The sequence below is a fragment of the Rhodnius prolixus genome, unplaced genomic scaffold (genome assembly GCF_049639745.1).
Source record: "Rhodnius prolixus isolate KJV_2025 unplaced genomic scaffold, Rpr scaffold_8, whole genome shotgun sequence".
Classification (NCBI taxonomy): domain Eukaryota; kingdom Metazoa; phylum Arthropoda; class Insecta; order Hemiptera; family Reduviidae; genus Rhodnius; species Rhodnius prolixus.
In genome coordinates, this window is record NW_027411593.1 from 12,002,037 (window position 1) to 12,019,365 (window position 17,329).

The 17,329-nt window shown below is 30.8% G+C and overlaps 1 protein-coding gene and 1 long non-coding RNA gene across 18 annotated transcripts in view; one reads left to right on the forward strand and one right to left on the reverse strand.

Moving 5' to 3' along the window:
• Positions 1-1,197: 1,197 nt before the first annotated feature.
• LOC141450886 (EEF1A lysine methyltransferase 1) lies at positions 1,198-5,021 on the reverse strand. 3 transcript variants are annotated; one of them, XM_074121780.1, is made up of 6 exons: positions 4,863-5,021; positions 4,485-4,621; positions 4,236-4,383; positions 3,859-4,068; positions 1,594-1,753; positions 1,198-1,518 (listed from the first exon to the last, which is right to left on the reverse strand). In XM_074121780.1, exons 2-5 carry the CDS (start codon positions 4,596-4,598, stop codon positions 1,626-1,628), a joined length of 600 nt encoding a protein of 199 aa, XP_073977881.1. In that variant the 5' UTR covers positions 4,599-4,621; positions 4,863-5,021; the 3' UTR covers positions 1,198-1,518; positions 1,594-1,625. The 3 variants fall into 3 exon arrangements, with proteins under 3 accessions (XP_073977881.1, XP_073977880.1, XP_073977879.1); XM_074121779.1 differs by lacking the exon at positions 4,863-5,021 and adding an exon at positions 4,724-4,777; XM_074121778.1 differs by lacking the exon at positions 4,863-5,021 and having other exon boundaries at positions 4,485-4,717.
• A 16-nt stretch (positions 5,022-5,037) lies between these two features.
• The window catches only part of LOC141450889 (uncharacterized), a 500,259-nt gene continuing 487,967 nt past the window's right edge, over positions 5,038-17,329 (forward strand). Inside the window, exons 1-9 of one of the 15 annotated variants that reach the window (XR_012456407.1) lie at positions 5,038-5,742; positions 7,304-7,526; positions 8,743-8,892; positions 10,043-10,146; positions 10,784-10,933; positions 12,195-12,298; positions 12,567-12,716; positions 13,222-13,333; positions 15,066-17,226. This is a non-coding gene — a long non-coding RNA (uncharacterized lncRNA). The other 14 variants (XR_012456408.1, XR_012456405.1, XR_012456410.1 and 11 more) reach the window with 14 other exon arrangements.

Here is a 17,329-nt window from a genome sequence, read left to right on the forward strand (position 1 = left end):
GAGAAATATTAATGATAGTAATATTAAGTAAATTAATAAAGTAATGTTCTGCCTTTTTTAAAAAAAATAAATTAAGTGTCATGGACGGATGACATAACCATTAGATAAAATCCAAAGCCTGTACTGGGAATCCAACCAAGCACCACAATACATTTTAGCGTTGCGGGCCTCACTTCCATCTCGGCAATCGCGGCGTCAAATGCGCGTAATTACTTAGTAATAAAGTGTGTGAATCTGAAGCAGTAACATATGGCATTTAGCCAGCGCCAGGTAATGACTCAAGGTATATTATGCAAATGCAATGCTCTCATGCAGGTTCAAAAGGCAATTATGGGACATCCCTTAATAAAGTTAATTGCCTTGGGCGGTTTGACAAGGTAGTTTTACTGAACTTCTCCCCCTTTAGTCAGCAAACCAAGGTCTCTTATTTGTTAGCACCTAATGTACGTAAGTAAATCCGTAATTGACTTTAAAAGAGCATTTTTGAATGAATTCTTTTACACCCTCTCTAGCTGGTGATACTACAACCTAGGACTCAAATCTGCAGTAGACCTATTTTTTTTTATTTTATTTAATTTTTTTTTTTTGGCGCATTAACAGCTGAGGTTATTAGCGCCCGGAGCTTTTTCCAGTGCACTACCGGCCTCCGGACAGTGTTCTCTCGTTACAGACAACACTGTCCATCACCGGACAGTGAGCTGTAAGAAGCTCCTAGGAAGAGAAAATCTAAGGGTTAGCTGCTGGATTCGAACCCTGGACCTCCGCGTGGGAGTCCAGTATGCTAACCTCATAGCTAATTCCTTTCCTTATTAGACATATTGAACATGGTTTTGTAATGTAATCGCCTACATTTTTAGGCAAGGCTTAACTACCAATTAGGTGTCGTAAGTAGAAATACATACTTAACTACTAAACATTTTTTATAACAATTAAAAATTAGCTAAACGCGAAATAAGGACTCCTCGGTGTAGTGTTTATAGTTTTACGGCATGCACTCAGTAAATAACAGCTCCTTTTAGAAGCTGTCACCCGGTACAAGGTTCCACAGATCCATTTTAAATTAACTAGGTTCTGAAATTATTCCAATTAGACAATACTGTCCTGCATCTCAGGACTGCCTTAAATCACTAACTGTCGTGATTAATTTGAAGTAAAATAAAATAAAAATAGGGGTATGAGTAAAGCAAAAAGACAAAACAAGACCATAAACCTTGTACTGTTACTTCGTGTCACAGCTATAACAAAACGCTATACACTTCATACTTTTTAAACTTAGATTTTTTCAGTATATGCAATGTTTTCGTTTCCGTAATCTGTATTCATTCTTACAGCATCAATCTTAGAAACCAGCTTACTATATTTTAAACTATATTATACAATATTTTAAGTGTAATGGCTATTAATAGATTAGACAAGTTTTCACTTAAGCCGCATCTTACACAAAAGATGCCGGAAGTCCGAACAGTCAAATTTTCATTATTTTGTCATTACTGTTTTGAAGACTATGTGTTCAAAATTCTGAAAGCAAATCATTAGTTAAATAGTTCAGCTTGATATCATTAACCATAAAAGACGCATGATTTACTTAGTTACCGGAGAAAAGAGGTAATGCTAATCATTTAATTTTAAAATTGTTCTCCTTCAAAATTTATATAGCAAGCAAATTCATTTGCCAAATTATTCTTATGCTGTGGCTTGAAACTAGTCTTGTTCAAATGTAACAGACGCTGGATTAAATCTTCCATTACTGTGCCTGAAAAAAACATACTCTGAGTAAAAATGCAATATTTGTTAAAAATAAAATTCCCTATTTTCTTTATACATGAGATATAGCTGCAGGAAAGATTATAAAGCGGAAAAAAGAGAATTATTTCAAAAACACGATATTATACGAATCTTTAGATACTGTACAGTGTTTCCTCATTAATTATGACTTTCACTTCAAATAGACATTTCAAAAGTGAGTTTAGAAATTCTGTAAAAAAGGTTTGTATCTGAGTGAAATTAAATGAAAAAAATATCCTCAATGAAACCCTTTTGTGGAAAGATATTGAGTCAAATCCGATCAAGAAAATCCTGCACGTCCTCCTGACTTGGATCCCTAGATTGACTTCAACAATAGCAGCATACTTTTTTCAGTGAATTCTTATAAAAAAAAAAAATATAAAGGGATTTTGAATAAGTTATGCTGTTTTTTGTGTGCGAAAATTAATGCTTTATTTTTAACATTTATGAAAAACATTTTATTGAAAATATTGTCCATCGCTAGCCACAACTTTTTCCCATCTTTCTGGCAGCATTTGAGCTCCACTTCGGAAAAACACACTTCTTTTGAGGAAACCCAAGAGGCGACCCATTTTTTAGCATCTTCATAAGAATGGAAGCGCTGTTTAGCCAGGCCATGTGCCATCGAGCGGAACAAGTAGTTATCAGGAGCTATGTCAGGTGAATAAGGCGGGAGGGTGAAGCGGCCGCTTTTCTTTCAATTCCGGTTCAAACGCACTAATTGTAACTGATATCGATCGCCCGGTTTCCCACCAAATGCAGAGCAAAATCATTGAACCTTTCTACTTTATCGAAGAAGTTGATGCGTGGCCAGGCTTACCCCACAATCTTCTACGCTCAGGGTTATCGTATTGTATCAATTTTTCATAGCCACTCACAACAATTCGATGCAAAAAAAACCTTTTCTGCCGGGGTAGTAGCTGTTCAAACGTGAATACGCCTTTCGACGTCTCACGGCTTCAACTCGTATGACACCCAGTGTCCTCGCTTTTGAATAATTCCTAATGCTTTCAAACGTTTTGAAACTGTTGTGTGATCAACTTTTAATGATTCTGCAAGTTCAGCTACCTTCTTACATAAGTCTTCATTATGTAATACCTCCAATTCTTCAGCCTTCATACTCTTTCGGTGCGACAGAGCGTTCTTTAACATCAAGACCAAAATCATTATTTTAAAAACGCCTATACTAATCTCCGCACGTTGTTTCGGACAGTCTCCAAAGTCTCAACAAGAATTCGGTGTGCTTCAGCTGCATATTTTTTCTGAATAAAATAGCACAATAAAATTACACGCAAATATTCTTTTCTTGGAACGAAATTCGACATGTTTAATAAAATATTTAAATAAGTTGTTTACGCCATGGCTCAATGACATTCACTTAGATTCATTATTAGTACCTCCTAATAGATTGGTCACTTTTAAAATCTATTTGAAACGGTAATGGGTTTACTGGGAAAATCCTGAGACTGAAGGCCAATGATGAAATACCATCAAGAAGCATTTCCGTTGGTACAAAAGGGAAGATATGGTAATTTAGAACTAGGAAGAATTACATAATCATGGGTTCGCTCTTGATAAATTGAACACATTTTTTTCTCTGAACTTGGATGTTTAAAGAAAAACTTTCAGAAGGACTATAGAAAAAATTGATGAACCTGAATGACACTGAATGTTTTTTCTCTAACTCTAACCAAGATTTAGCTCCATCCCATTCCATTTCTTTTTATTTCTAATCTAGAAAAGCAACGCGTAGAATCCAAAAAATGACAACATAATCGAAACGACAGCATTATCAAACACACGACTATATATTCTGAATATTAACAATAAATTCATAGAAAGTAAAATATTTGTTTCTATAAACGGTTGCTCTTTTTTACACAACACATCAATATCAGAGTAAGGTAAATAATTCGACTCTATATTATTTTAATTTAAAAAGAAAATAATTTCACTTATTAGAATAAACACATTTGAAAATTTGCAATTTCTGCTAGGAAGAAATTAATATGTAATAATGTCCTACACTTCAACTATATGAAAAAAAAAAAAAAAAAAGACAAAGTAACTTACCTGTACATAATATGATTTTATCTTTCGTAAGGAATTTTATTGTGATGGCTGTCTTGGTTAAACATTCTTCCGATAAAAAAGGAGGATCTGCCACAACTAGGTCAAAATAGTTTGCAAATCTTCGTGGTACATCTAATGGATGCTTATAATCGTAAAAATGAAAATCTGCTCCGTATACAGCGAATCGGTTGTCATATTCAAACAAAGCGACTGGATTCAAACAATAAAGTAAAAAAATGAATAACTTATATTTATTTCCTGCATGTTAAACAGTGATAAGATGTCTGTGTAAAATTAGGTTTCCAGGTGGTAAGCCGAAGACCAAAATAACCACATATTAAGCTCTAAAAGAAAACAACGTTAGCATAAATTCTTACCTTCACATGATTCACACTTCTTCTTTACTTCCTTATATAATGTGGGACATGAAATTAACGCTATTTTCGCGTTTCCTCCTGCAACATTACATATTTCTTCCGTAAGTATGTTGACTGTACTATCATCATACCAAAATTGACTTAATTGCTGGAAACATATGCAAGTTTAGCATTCATTATGCCATACACACTGATGTAAATGCAGCAAGTAAACTTTTCTATTTGTGCAGCAAAAATATTTCTATTTACCCAATCTTCTTCAAAATTATTGTGATCCTTTCCAGTATGTAAAATTTCTTGCAACTGTAAATCCTGTTTTTCTTGTTCTGCATAAAATTCCTGCAATGCCAAAAATGTTCCCATTGACAAGGTAGGTGTGTCATCATCTGATTCAGACATTCTATTATACTTTTATCAATATAGTAAGAAGTAATCAAATAAACTTTAATGTTAACCTTGATACTTCAGTCAAAGCATATAACACTTACATAAAGCAAACAATAGAAGTTTTAGTCTTTAGTGTAACCTTAAACTCTTTTGAGCTAATCATGTTAAAAAATCGATAATACATTTACATTAATAAGTATTTAAAAGCAGTGGAAAAATAAACAAATTTATAAAACTTACTGTGTTTTTTACAAAGTCCCTAATATGTGAGGCATTACCATCATTTTTTCTGTAACTACAAAAAATATGTATTCGATTAACGCAATCTCGATTCTTCAAAATACAAGGTTTTTTAATTTGTAAACTTTTTTTGTGATACGACAATTTAGTGTTGATTTAGTTGGCAACAGAGGTATAACAATGCATTACCTACCTGATACTCTCGTAGTGTATGACCACGACCACCCTGTCATTAAATGCTACGAATGTTGTTAGATTTAGATTAAACTAAATCATTTGCGTGCAAAGATAAATCAGTATTAATTATCTTCAACAATTAAAAACAAAACATTTGCAAAGTGATGAAACTAAGTATTAAATTTTTTGAACTATCAAACTATTATTTTTTAACTGTAAATTGAGCTAATGTTTACTTTATTCACATTCATTAAAACGACAGTTTTAAAGTGTAAAACGCGTTTTTTCTCCTATTGGTTTTGAGGTTTTTTGTGAGAGACCCATCTACTTGATTGTTAATCTTTTTTAATATTTTATATTTATTTGTGTATATAATTCTCCACAATCTTTAATTAGTGTTTTGTACAAGAATATCGGAAAATAACCATGCGGAAACAAGTATTTTTAAAGATTCAATTCGAATTTATTGATGAATAAAAAGCTTAAGTTGTAAAAAATTTCTTTATAGTGTACATGTAAACTACCTAGAATTGTTTCAACAACGTTTACTTAGTTTAATACTTATTGCAACATGCAGCCCTTTTAAGCTCAGCTTTCACTTGAGATGATAAAGTTAAACAGTTCCTCTTTCTTCTAACTGTAAGACCGTTAACATGAGGTGATTCGCAATCGTCCTATTTCTACATATGGATCTGTTATTCAGGTAGTCTTATTTAATATTTCATACGTTTAAATTAATATTACTTAATGAAAAATTTTAGTTCATCTAATTTAATTCTTTCCATTTGTATCGTAAAAAGAAAGTTTTTTTTTTAATTTAATTGTTCCCGCCACAGTTACTTCAATTATTTTCACTTTTATTCCTGCTGAAAGTTCCTGCAAACATTTTACGGTTTGCAGCAGTAAATATTACAAAAGATTTGTATCCAATTGTACAAATTTGCAACTATTACAAACAAGGAAACTTAATAAAAACTGCGAACAAAGGAAAATGGGAGAAAAATAATAATGCTTCAAACTGAAAGTTAATTTATTCAGTAATTACACACTTAAATAGATCTGTAATATGATGGCATAAAAAATGTTAAATTATGCATCCAGTTTAAAGTTGTATTTTGGCTAAATGATAAAATGTGAATGCTAAAACAAAACCAGAAATTTAGAATATTTTTGTAATTAATTATAAAAGTAGTCATTAGTCCAAAAGTTAAGTCGCTTAACATACACTTAGAGGTGAAACTAAGTATTGAATTTTGTGAACTATCAAACTATTATTTAACAATTATTCTAAACGTTGATCGCCAGAATATACACGAAAAACCGTAACGTTTAATTAAAAATACCCAACTTTGGCCATATTTATTCTATTAAAGATTAAATTCGCAAACTTATAAAATACAGAGCATATCCTCGTTTGCAAGTATAAACGTACAACAACTTAGATTTCGAGAAAAAAGTTGCAAAAACGGCTCTTCCAAAAATTTGTCTTGTTAACTCTTTTGTAAACAACATAGCTCCTAAGCGCGTAAACCAATCTTCATGAATGAGGTGTCGCTCGATTCTGTTCTTTTAAGTAGGTTTGTAATTTGGCAATTTTTAAACATTTTATCACTAATACAAAAAATTCTCGTGAGTCCACTAAATTCTCCCACTCCTTCACACAACTGTTTCTCGACTAAAGATTCACTTCGATCTCTCACACTAGACCAAAAGAAAGGAACCAAACTCTGCATTTAACTTCTTTTAAGCCTTTTAGGCAGACGCTAAAAACTCTATAATCAATAAGAGACTGCTATAGCTGTGCTTGTGGAGCAATCTGTATTTACGACAAAAAACATGGGGTACTACTTTTCCAATCGTCTGTGAATTCAGTCTCCCTAATCAAAAATCTTTAGGATAATAGTAAATTCTCTTCGGTTCGCATTCTAATTCCAATGACTTCCATTCCTAATGACTTCCATATCCCTTTTATCCATTATCTAGCGAAATCCTGTTTTCCCGATTTTATGGATTCATATCATTTTAATACTTAACATGTATAATAAATATTGAGGTATTACTTCACACTATTTTTTTTAGTAAAAATAGTATATTTAAAGAAAATTTAATAAATACCTAAGTTGTGACGAGAGAAATTTGTGAATGCTCCCACCAGAATTCGTTGGTGTATACTTAGTGCATGCACTAAACTAAATTCATTTCTGGTTATTATTTGGTAACCTGGAGTATATTTTAATTTCGTTGTAAATGCTGTTTTGTTTAAGTAATCCGTTTGCAGTTATTCTAGTTTTTTTTAAGAGCTCTGCTTCAAGAGCTGAAAAAACAAAAAAAATTAGTTTGGGAAAAGCGGAGGAGCCAGTTGTCTAGCAGAGGAGCCAGTGGTCTTGCGGAGGAGTCAGCAGTCTTGCGGAGTAGCTCAGTTGGTTCAGAGGTAAAGAGGACCCATGCTGTTGAAGCGGTTCGTCGGCTGAATGGTCCTGGTGGCTGGTAAGTTGTAGCCCAGTAGAACTTTAATTGCGGTAATTGTTGACCCCCCAGAGTGGCCGACTCAGCGGTTGCGAGGACTGAATTGATTACTTGTATGTGTATGAAGGAAATTTTAACTTAATGATGTGTTGAGGTACTTATTGGAACAGGTTAGAGGCGATGTTAGATATATAATTGTATGATAATATTCAGTTGGGTTTGATTAAGTAATAAGTGAGGGATGAATCATTGGGTATAATTCAATTTGGTCATTTGTAGTTAATTTGTTTGTGGGTTTTTTTATTTAAATAAATTCTGTAGCCAAAAACTGTAATTCTCTGGAGTTGTAATTGGAGTGACCACTTCCCGTTTCCTCAAAACGCACGCGTCAAGGGCGGCCAACCCTTACACTGTTGATTGATGGATACAATGGATTAGCAAGGCTAAGGAACAAAGTTAGATTTGTCGACAACCTTTTACTCCACATCTTCAATTTCTTAAAAAAATCGTTGGTTTTTATTGATTTACTTCTGGAAAGTTTAGTTACGTTACTTGTAAATGGTGAAATATCAACCCATCTTACGGATATTTATTAAGAATTTTCCTCGCTTGTTGTACCAATATTATTGTCCCATAATTATTAAAATAGTTTATAAGATTGGTTAGTTCTATTATATGTACATAGCTTGTGAAGAGAGTGGAATTTATAAATATATTTTTTGGTATTTGCTCTGCTTAAATCAAAGAATAAATCAGAAATTGAAGTCCTTATATTTAAATTAAAGAAAGTGGGCAGCCTTATTACAAATTCTATGCATTCTGTTCTTACTTTAATTAAAAATTAGGAATAGAAAGAAAAAATAGACGTATTAAGATCATGCCTATGCTATCTAGCGGCAATAGCTTGAACTAAAAAGATGTAATTACTTAGGAACTAGTTCCAGTGATTACCGCTAGGTAGCATGAACATATACTTTGACACTTATAGTAAACCTCCTAACCTAACAACTGTCTGGTAAGCCAGTGGGATAAAAAGTTTATTCGGTTTTGTCCAAATATTCTCTTTATGATGTTGCAACAGTAATAATTTGCTTTATCTATTAAATGTTCTACACCCACGTTAATAAACATTTTATATCGTTAGTATTTTAAAAAGAAGTTTTCCTCTAAAAAATTTCCATGTTTAAAATTCACTGTTTACCTCATAATTTGAAGTTTTCATATTTATGATTATTAGTTTTCTAGTTGATGCTGCTGTAACTAAGTCAGTGAGAACTTGACATACCTTAGAAAACTGATTGTATTATCTATTTGCATTAAGCGATAACTTCTTAGGAAATTAAAAAACTTGTTTTTGCATCATTACTGCGTTAAGGACTTCTTGCAGGTAAGCAACATTTTTTGTGTATACTTTTATTTTTGATTACGAGTTAATGTGATTAAAAGTGTTTATGAAATTGACATGTTTCCTAGACAGTGGATAGTAGATGCATTTTAAGTGTAGGCATGTAATTTTAAAAAGTTGAAAAATGTTTCAACGGTCATAAGTAGGTAGATTTAGTTCGTAACATGTTAATAATTTTTGGTTGTCTTTATTTCTGTAAAAGTAAATTGCTAATTACGATTATGTATTTGGGAATTATGAACTTCCACGTATCTAAATATTCACATTTCTCTCATTTAAAGGGAAGAGTAATCTCCATGAATTTTAAATTAATAATGTAAAGTTTAATAATAGTCCTAGAACTATTAGAATGTGGTAATTCTGAACTAGTTCAATTCAAACAAATGGCTGGGTTGACATTTTATCCAGTGTAACACATTTTAACTCCTACAGCCACATAAGTTAGATGTTTTCAGCTTACAGCGTGTTGTTTCTCAGTTAAGATATTATGTCGTATTATCTAAAGATAAATAATAAATTTTACAGCAATAGATTAGATACCTAGTAAGTGCAATGATTTGCCAAAATTGAAACTATCCAGTAGGAACATGAACTTAGATTTACGTTTTTTTTAAAAAAAAAAAAAAAAAAAAGTGCTTACACTTTTAATGATTCTCTATCATCTTAGAGCTTTTTAGTGATCAAATGGTTTACTGAAGTGAATTATTAAGTCAAACATTAGTGTTGTACTGATTGTACATTCAAAATATTAATTATATAATTTGATTGGTCTCTTTACTTCTTCAAAACTGAACTTTTTGCAATAATTAAGTCAAGTATCTCAAATAGGCAGATAGGGCGTGTTGTCTTCTGCCATTGTAACCCATGTTTAATGAGTTATTGAATGAGAAATGGTTTAGTTGTTTGAAAAAGACTTACTTTTCAAGGAGAAATTATTTCAATTCTTGGACAAGTTTAATTCGTTTATTCGTTGAGGCATTGTTGCTACAATACAAACTATATAATTAATAATTATAATTACAATATTGAATGTTGTTATTAACTTAGGATTGAATAGGTATAAATAATTTACTGAATTTTAATGTAATTTTTATTATTGTTAATAATAATGTTTTCATTCGTCGTTCTTTAGGACCATCCTTTAAATCCAGCATCCACAAAAGTTGAGGTGTTTCGCAATCCATTTCATCATTCCAGGGAAATCAAACCAAACTATCTTATTGGGCTGTTTTTCAGGTAAGCTTTACTTTTATTAGTACATTACCTTGAATAGATAAAACTTTTTATCAGATGAATTAAATTTTCCCCTTGAAAGATATTAATTTGATTGAAAAATACTATGTTCAATCGTTTGTGAATTCTGTAGCTTCTCTGTATTTGCTCTATTTAAATCAAAGAATAAATTAGAAATTGAAGTAAATTAAATTAAATTAAAGAATTTGGGCAACCTTATGAGAAATTCTATACATTCTGTTCTTACTTTAAAGAGGAGTAGAAAAAAATAGTCGGTCATGTCAATGCTATCTAGCGGCAATAGCTTGAACTAGGAAGATGTAATTACATAGGAACTAGTTCCAGTGATTACCGCTAGGTAGCATGAACATATACTTTGACACTTATAAAATACCTCCTAACCAAACAACTATCTGGTAAGCCAGTTTGGTAAAAAGTTTATTCGGTTTTGTCCAAATATTCACTTTATGATGTTGCAATAGTAATAATTTGCTTTATTTATTAAATGTTCTACACCCACGTTAATAAACATTTTATATCGTTAGTATTTTAAAAAGAAGTTTTCCTCTAAAAACAATTTCCATGTTTAAAATTCACTGTTTACCTCATAATTTGAAGTTTTCATATTTATGATTATTAGTTTTCTAGTTGATGCTGCTGTAACTAAGTCAGTGAGAACTTGACATACCTTAGAAAACTGATTGTATTATCTATTTGCATTAAGCGATAACTTCTTAGGAAATTAAAAAACTTGTTTTTGCATCATTACTGCGTTAAGGACTTCTTGCAGGTAAGCAACATTTTTTGTGTATACTTTTATTGATTACGAGTTGATGTGATTAAAAGTGTTTATGAAATTGACATGTTTCCGAGACAGTTGATAGTAGATGCATTATAAGTGTACGCATGTAATTTTAAAAAGTTGAAAAATGTTTCAACGGTCATAAGTAGGTAGATTTAGTTCGTAACATGTTAATAATTTTTGGTTGTCTTTATTTCTGTAAAAGTAAATTGCTAATTACGATTATGTATTTGGGAATTATGAACTTCTACGTAAATATTCACATTTCTCTCATTTAAAGGGAGGAGTAATCTCAATGAAATTTGAATTAATAATGTAAAGTTTAATAACGTCTAAGAATTATAGACCTTGGATTTTGCAAGGTTTGCACCAGTAGTTTGAATTATAACTTATTGAAAATTGTTTTTTTTTAAAAAAAATATTTGTAAATTACAATGAAAACAATTGTATAAATAATAGATTATATATTTTTATTTTTGTTCTCAGCGTTCTTTCGACATTCTAATTGTAATTCTGAACTAGATCAATTCAAAGAAATGGCTGGGTTGATGACATTTTATCCAGTGTAACATATAGTATTTTAACTCCAACAGCAACAGTAAGTACATGTTTTCAGCTTTCAGCATTTTGTTTCTCAGTTATGATATTATGTCGTATTATCTAGAGATAAATAATAAAGTATACAGTAATAGTTTAGATATCTAGTAAGTGAAATGATTTGTCTAAATTCAAACTATGCAGAAGGTACATGAACTTACATTTACGTTTTTTTTAAAAAAAAAAAACTGGATGTGCTGCACAGATTGCACATTCAGAATAAAGAAGTTAGAATAAATAATTTTAATGATACAACTGCCCTACCGGACAGTTTTAATAATGTCATTGGTCTTTTTACTTCTTCAAAATTGAACTTTTTGCAATAATTAAGTCAAGTATCTCAAATAGGCAGATAGGGCGTGTTGTCTTCTGCTATTGTAACCCAAGTTTAATGAGTTATTGAATGAGAAATGGTTTAGTTGTTTGAAAAAGACTTACTTTTCAAGGAGAAAAAATTTCAATTCTTGGACAAGTTTAATTAGTTTATTCGTTGAGGCATTGTTGCTACAATACAAACTATATAATTAATAATTATAATTACAATATTGAATGTTGTTATTAACTTAGGATTGAATAGGTATAAATAATTTATTGAATTTTAATGTAATTTTTATTATTGTTAATAATAATGTTTTCATTCGTCGTTCTTTAGGACCATCCTTTAAATCCAGCATCCACAAAAGTTGAGGTGTTTCGCAATCCATTTCATCATTCCAGGGAAATCAAACGAAACTATCTTATTGGGCTGTTTTTCAGGTAAGCTTTACTTTTATTAGTACATTACCTTGAATAGATAAAACTTTTTATCAGATGAATTAAATGTTCCCCTTGAAAGGTTTTAATTTGATTGAAAATATTATGAAAATACTATGATCAATCGTTTGTGAATTCTGTAGCTTCTCTGTATTTGCAATATTTAAATCAAAGAATAAATTAGAAATTGAAGTAAAGTAAATTAAACTTACCATGTTTAAAATTCACTGTTTACCTCATAATTTGATGTTTTTTTATTTATTATTGATAGTTTTTAGTTGATGCTACTGTAACTAAGTCAGTGAATACTTTACATACCTTAGAAAACTAATTGTATTATCTATTTGCATTAAGCGATAACTTCCTAGGAGATTAGAAAACTTGTTTTTGCATCATTATTACGTTTAAGGACTTCTTGCAGGTAAGCAACATTTTTAGTGTATACTTTTATTTTTAATTACGAGTTGAAGTGATTAAAAGTGTTTATTAAATTGACATGTTTTCGAGACAGTTGATAGTGGATGCATTTTAAGTGTACGCATGTAATTTTAAAAAGTTGAAAAATGTTTCAACGGTCATAAGTAGGTAGATTTAGTTCGTAACATGTTAATAATTTTTGGTTGTCTTTATTTCTGTAAAAGTAAATTGCTAATTACGATTATGTATTTGGGAATTATGAACTTGCACGTAAATATTCGCATTTCTCTCATTTAAAGGGGGGAGTAATATTTCAATGAAATTTGAGTTAATAATGTAAAGTTTAATAACGTCTTAGAATTATAGACCTTGGATTTTGCAAGGTTCGCACCATAGTTTTGAATTATAAATTATTGAAAATGGATTTTGTTTAAAAAAAACATATTTGTAAATTACAATGAAAACAATTGTATAAATAATAGATTATATATTTTTATTTTTGTTCTCAGCGTTCTTTGGACATTCTAATGGTAATTCTGAACTAGTTCAATTCAAAGAAATGGCTGGGTTGATGACATTTTATCCAGTGTAACATATAGTATTTTAACTCGATCAGCAACAGTAAGTACATGTTTTCAGCTTACAGCATGTTGTTTCTCAGTTATGATATTATGTCGTATTATCTAGAGATAAATAATAAAGTATACAATAATAGTTTAGATATCTAGTAAGTGAAATGATTTGTCTAAATTCAAACTATGCAGAAGGTACATGAACTTACATTTACGTTTTTTTTTTTAAAAAAAAAACTGGATGTGCTGCACAGATTGCACATTCAGAATAAAGAAGTTTGAATAAATAATTTTAATGATACAACTGCCCTACCGGACAGTTTTAATAATGTCATTGGTCTTTTTACTTCTTCAAAACTGAACTTTTTGCAAAAATTAAGTCAAGTAACTCAAATAGGCAGACAGGGCGTGTTGTCTTCCGCTATTATAACCCATTTTGAAGAATCCTTCTATACTTCCAGCATGTACGACTTTATTTACGAAGTAATTCGCATCCATTCTATTTTGATAATAAACTAAACTAGATTCTCTAACTATGGAACTGTACTTCAAGTTTTCTTATCTATTATTTATTACTTTTAGAGTAATTCCACATAAACTAAAACTTTTTTCATATAAATTATTACCTTTGTAGTTGAAAAATTGCATATTTGTATCACAACCGTATTAAATGATTTTTTGACTTAATGTGAAAATAAAAAGTATAATTTAGTAGGGGACTAAGTAAAAATCTTTAATTTGAAATAAAAAAAATATTTATTTGCCTACCTATTTTGTTTTTACATAGACTTCATATTTTACTAAATTAAACTTTTTCGTGAAGAAAATTGAATATATGTTGGTTGAAACAAAAAATGTGCACGTTGACAGAAATCGTGGAGTACTTACCTTTCCAATTATCAACGATTTTGCTCTCCCCAATCAAAAATCTTGAGGAAAGTAGTAAATGCTCTTCTGTTCGCCATTCATAATGACCTCAAAATCTTTTATCCTCCATCTAACGATATCGTCTTTTCCCGATTTTATTTTGTTGTTTTGAGGAAGCTCCTACATTTTATAATACTTAACATGTATAATATTGAAGAATTATTTCATTATTTTTAGGAAAAGTTTATATAAAAAAAAAATTCCAATACGTAAGTTGTGACGAGAGAAATTCGTAAATGCTCTCAACAGAATTCGTTAGTGTAGCTCATTAGTGCATCGACTAAACTAAGTTATGAATGTTATTTTTGAAGTTTGATTAAGTTTTTAGATTGTGTAGGCTTTTAATCGATCTTGTAGGTTACACTGAGCAAATTCTTTTTAGTTTTATTTAAAATTCATTAAACATTTTTTACATATGTGAGATATCTTTAGTTAATGGGGCAACTTATTTTGTGTAGTGTACCCTTAGTGTCAAATTCTACCTATTTTCACCATTTCATTTCTATACTCACTCAACCTATCTATTTTCAGGTAGCAATGTTTTTTAATATTTTTAGCTGTTATTGGCAAATTTTATTTCTGTAATAATTTTTTCAGTATATTATTCAAGTTCAGAGTTTGGTAGAACGTTATCGCGATTCACGTCTACATTAGTCACAGATAGATAAAAGTCTAAAAAAAGATGTAGGTTTTTAAGAAATGATCAATTCTTTAGTTTAATCACAGTATTCTTTATTTAATTTTTATAATATACATAAATTGTTACAGAAGTTTTTCTCGGGCTTCTTAATGCTAGGTAAAACTCAGTAAACATTTTAATTATTTTAATTACAATTAATAATGTTAATTTTCAGGATTAAATACTGGTGATTCCAGAGGACTGCCTGTAAAACTGTTTATCAATAGAAGCCCAAGTGAAAAAGACGTAAAACATCAATTCAGTGTGAATATTCCAACAACTTTGGTTAGGAATCTATAAAAAAAAAGGTATGTAATTATTATACGTAATATGCATGATTTTATCACAATTAAAAATTGCATGTTAAAAAAGGAATAATTTGTTTTGCTGAATAAAAAGTCTTCAAAAAAAGATTTTTCCATTTAATGTGTTAATTGATATTTTTACACTCACATTTAACCAAGTTGACGACTCACTAGGCTTATATAGAACAATTTACACACACATTTAAGAATGTTGACGACTCACTAAACATATATAGGTTTATCTCACTTACATTTAACCACGTTAGAAACTCACTAGACTTGTATAGGTTCAACTTACACTCACACTCATATTTAACCCTGTTTGCGTCTTACTAGACTTATACAGGACTATCTTACACTCGCTGTTAGCTTATTTTTTTACCGCTTCACATGTAACCTATTTATTAATTTGTTTACTTTTATATATCTATATAAGTATAAAAGTATTCTACGTTACAAGCACACCTGTTCCTTTAGAATTTAAAAAATACAAAAAACAAAAAGTGAGACCTTTGCTAAGTTTACATTTTTATTTTTCGAGGTTTTTGCTTTGAATGATAAAATATTTCTAATTTTTTAAAATATATATTGACAAAATTAACAAATAGCATACAAGTTACATAGTAAAAAATAAAATTAATATGATTGTAATGTGGTCCTCTATAAGTCTTGTTAGACACCAACTTAGTTAAAAGTGGGTGTAAAGTGGTTTTATATGTCTTGTGTAACTTGGTTAAAAGTGTGTGTAAGGAAGTTCTTTGTAAGTCTTGTGAGTCACCTACATGGTTAAATGGGAGTGAAAGGAGGTCCAGTATGTCGTCAGCATGCTTAAATGTGTGTGTAAGATAGTCCTGTATAAGTCTTGTGAGTCACCAACATGGTTATAAGTATGAGTAAGGTGGTCCTATATAAGTCTTGTGAGTCGCCAATGTGGTTTAAAGTGGGTGTAAAGTGGTCCTATATATGTCTTGTGAGTCGCCAGTATGGTTAAATATGGGTGAAAGGAAGTCCTATATAAGTCTAAAGAGTCACCAACTTGGTTAAATATGAGGTTGTAAAGATTTTATAAAAATTTATTGTAAAAAAATGTATCAATAATTAATAAATAATAAACGATTTATTTATAACAATATTGTATTTATTTCCCCTTTTAATCTCTTAATAATATGAAAAATTTAAAAAAAAAATGAAAAAATTGCGTAGAAATTAAAAGAAAATATAAAAAAGGGTTAAAAATGGCTGCCAGAGTCGTGAGAGTGTGTAAGAAGCATTAAGCAAGGTTACAACAATAGCTGATAAAGTCTAGAGAGTGTGTAAGAAGGTAGCAAAGTTACAACAATGGCCGCCGAAGTCTAGAGAGTGTGTAAGAAGATAGCAAGGTTACAACAATGGTTGCCAAAGTCTAGAGAGTGTGCAAGGAAGGCTACGAGAGGTAAAAGAGACAGCACGAGCGATCTAGTGACAGCTGGTGGAACTAAAAGTAGTGGGGGAGCCCGTTGTCATGGTGATATGACGCCATCTAGAGGGTATATAAGAAAGTTCGCCGCGCGGGGCGGGTTGGGCGGGGCGAACATTCGCCTTCCGACCGTCGAGGTGAACACATCTCCCTAACCACTACCCAAGACATATCATCAAGAATTGTGTTCGACGAGAAGAGAGGTGTTTTGACTAAATTAGATATTTTTGGAGCGACGAGCGACATAGTCCCCTCCTCATGAGTACGACTCTGCAGTCGTACTGAGGAGACATCTTGTTTGGCAGTTGTATATAAACAGTTTAATGCTACCTGGTGGCAAACATGTGAACTAAATTTTGTTTAAATAGTAAACAAGTCCAGTAAGTGCTGCAACCTGGTGGCAAACATGTGAACTAAATTTTGTTTACATAGTAAACAAGTCTAGTAAGTGCTGCTACCTAGTGGCAAATATGTGAACTAATTTTCCTTTTTTTTGTTTTGTTTTTCTGATGCAATTTTTTCAACTTTTTTTACTTTTTCTGCTTTTTAACTTACTCTGACGCCATTTTTTCGTACTAAACGGAATTTTCAGTTTTACATTACTTTATTTGCCTCTTATCATTTTTAGTCTTTTTTATCTTTGTTTTTAGTTGTAACTTTGCAAATATAATGAAAATA

Bases quoted from the DNA above. Each gene is read 5' to 3' on its own strand.
- LOC141450886 (XM_074121778.1), bottom strand. From the start codon at position 4,634: ATGTCTGAATCAGATGATGACACACCTACCTTGTCAATGGGAACATTT. The intron at 4,384-4,484 runs GTAAATAGAAAT...ATATGTTTCCAG, and splicing joins ATAATTTTGAAGAAGATTGG to CAATTAAGTCAATTTTGGTA. The intron at 1,754-3,858 runs GTAAGTTACTTT...TGTTTTTTTCAG, and splicing joins TAAAATCATATTATGTACAG to GCACAGTAATGGAAGATTTA.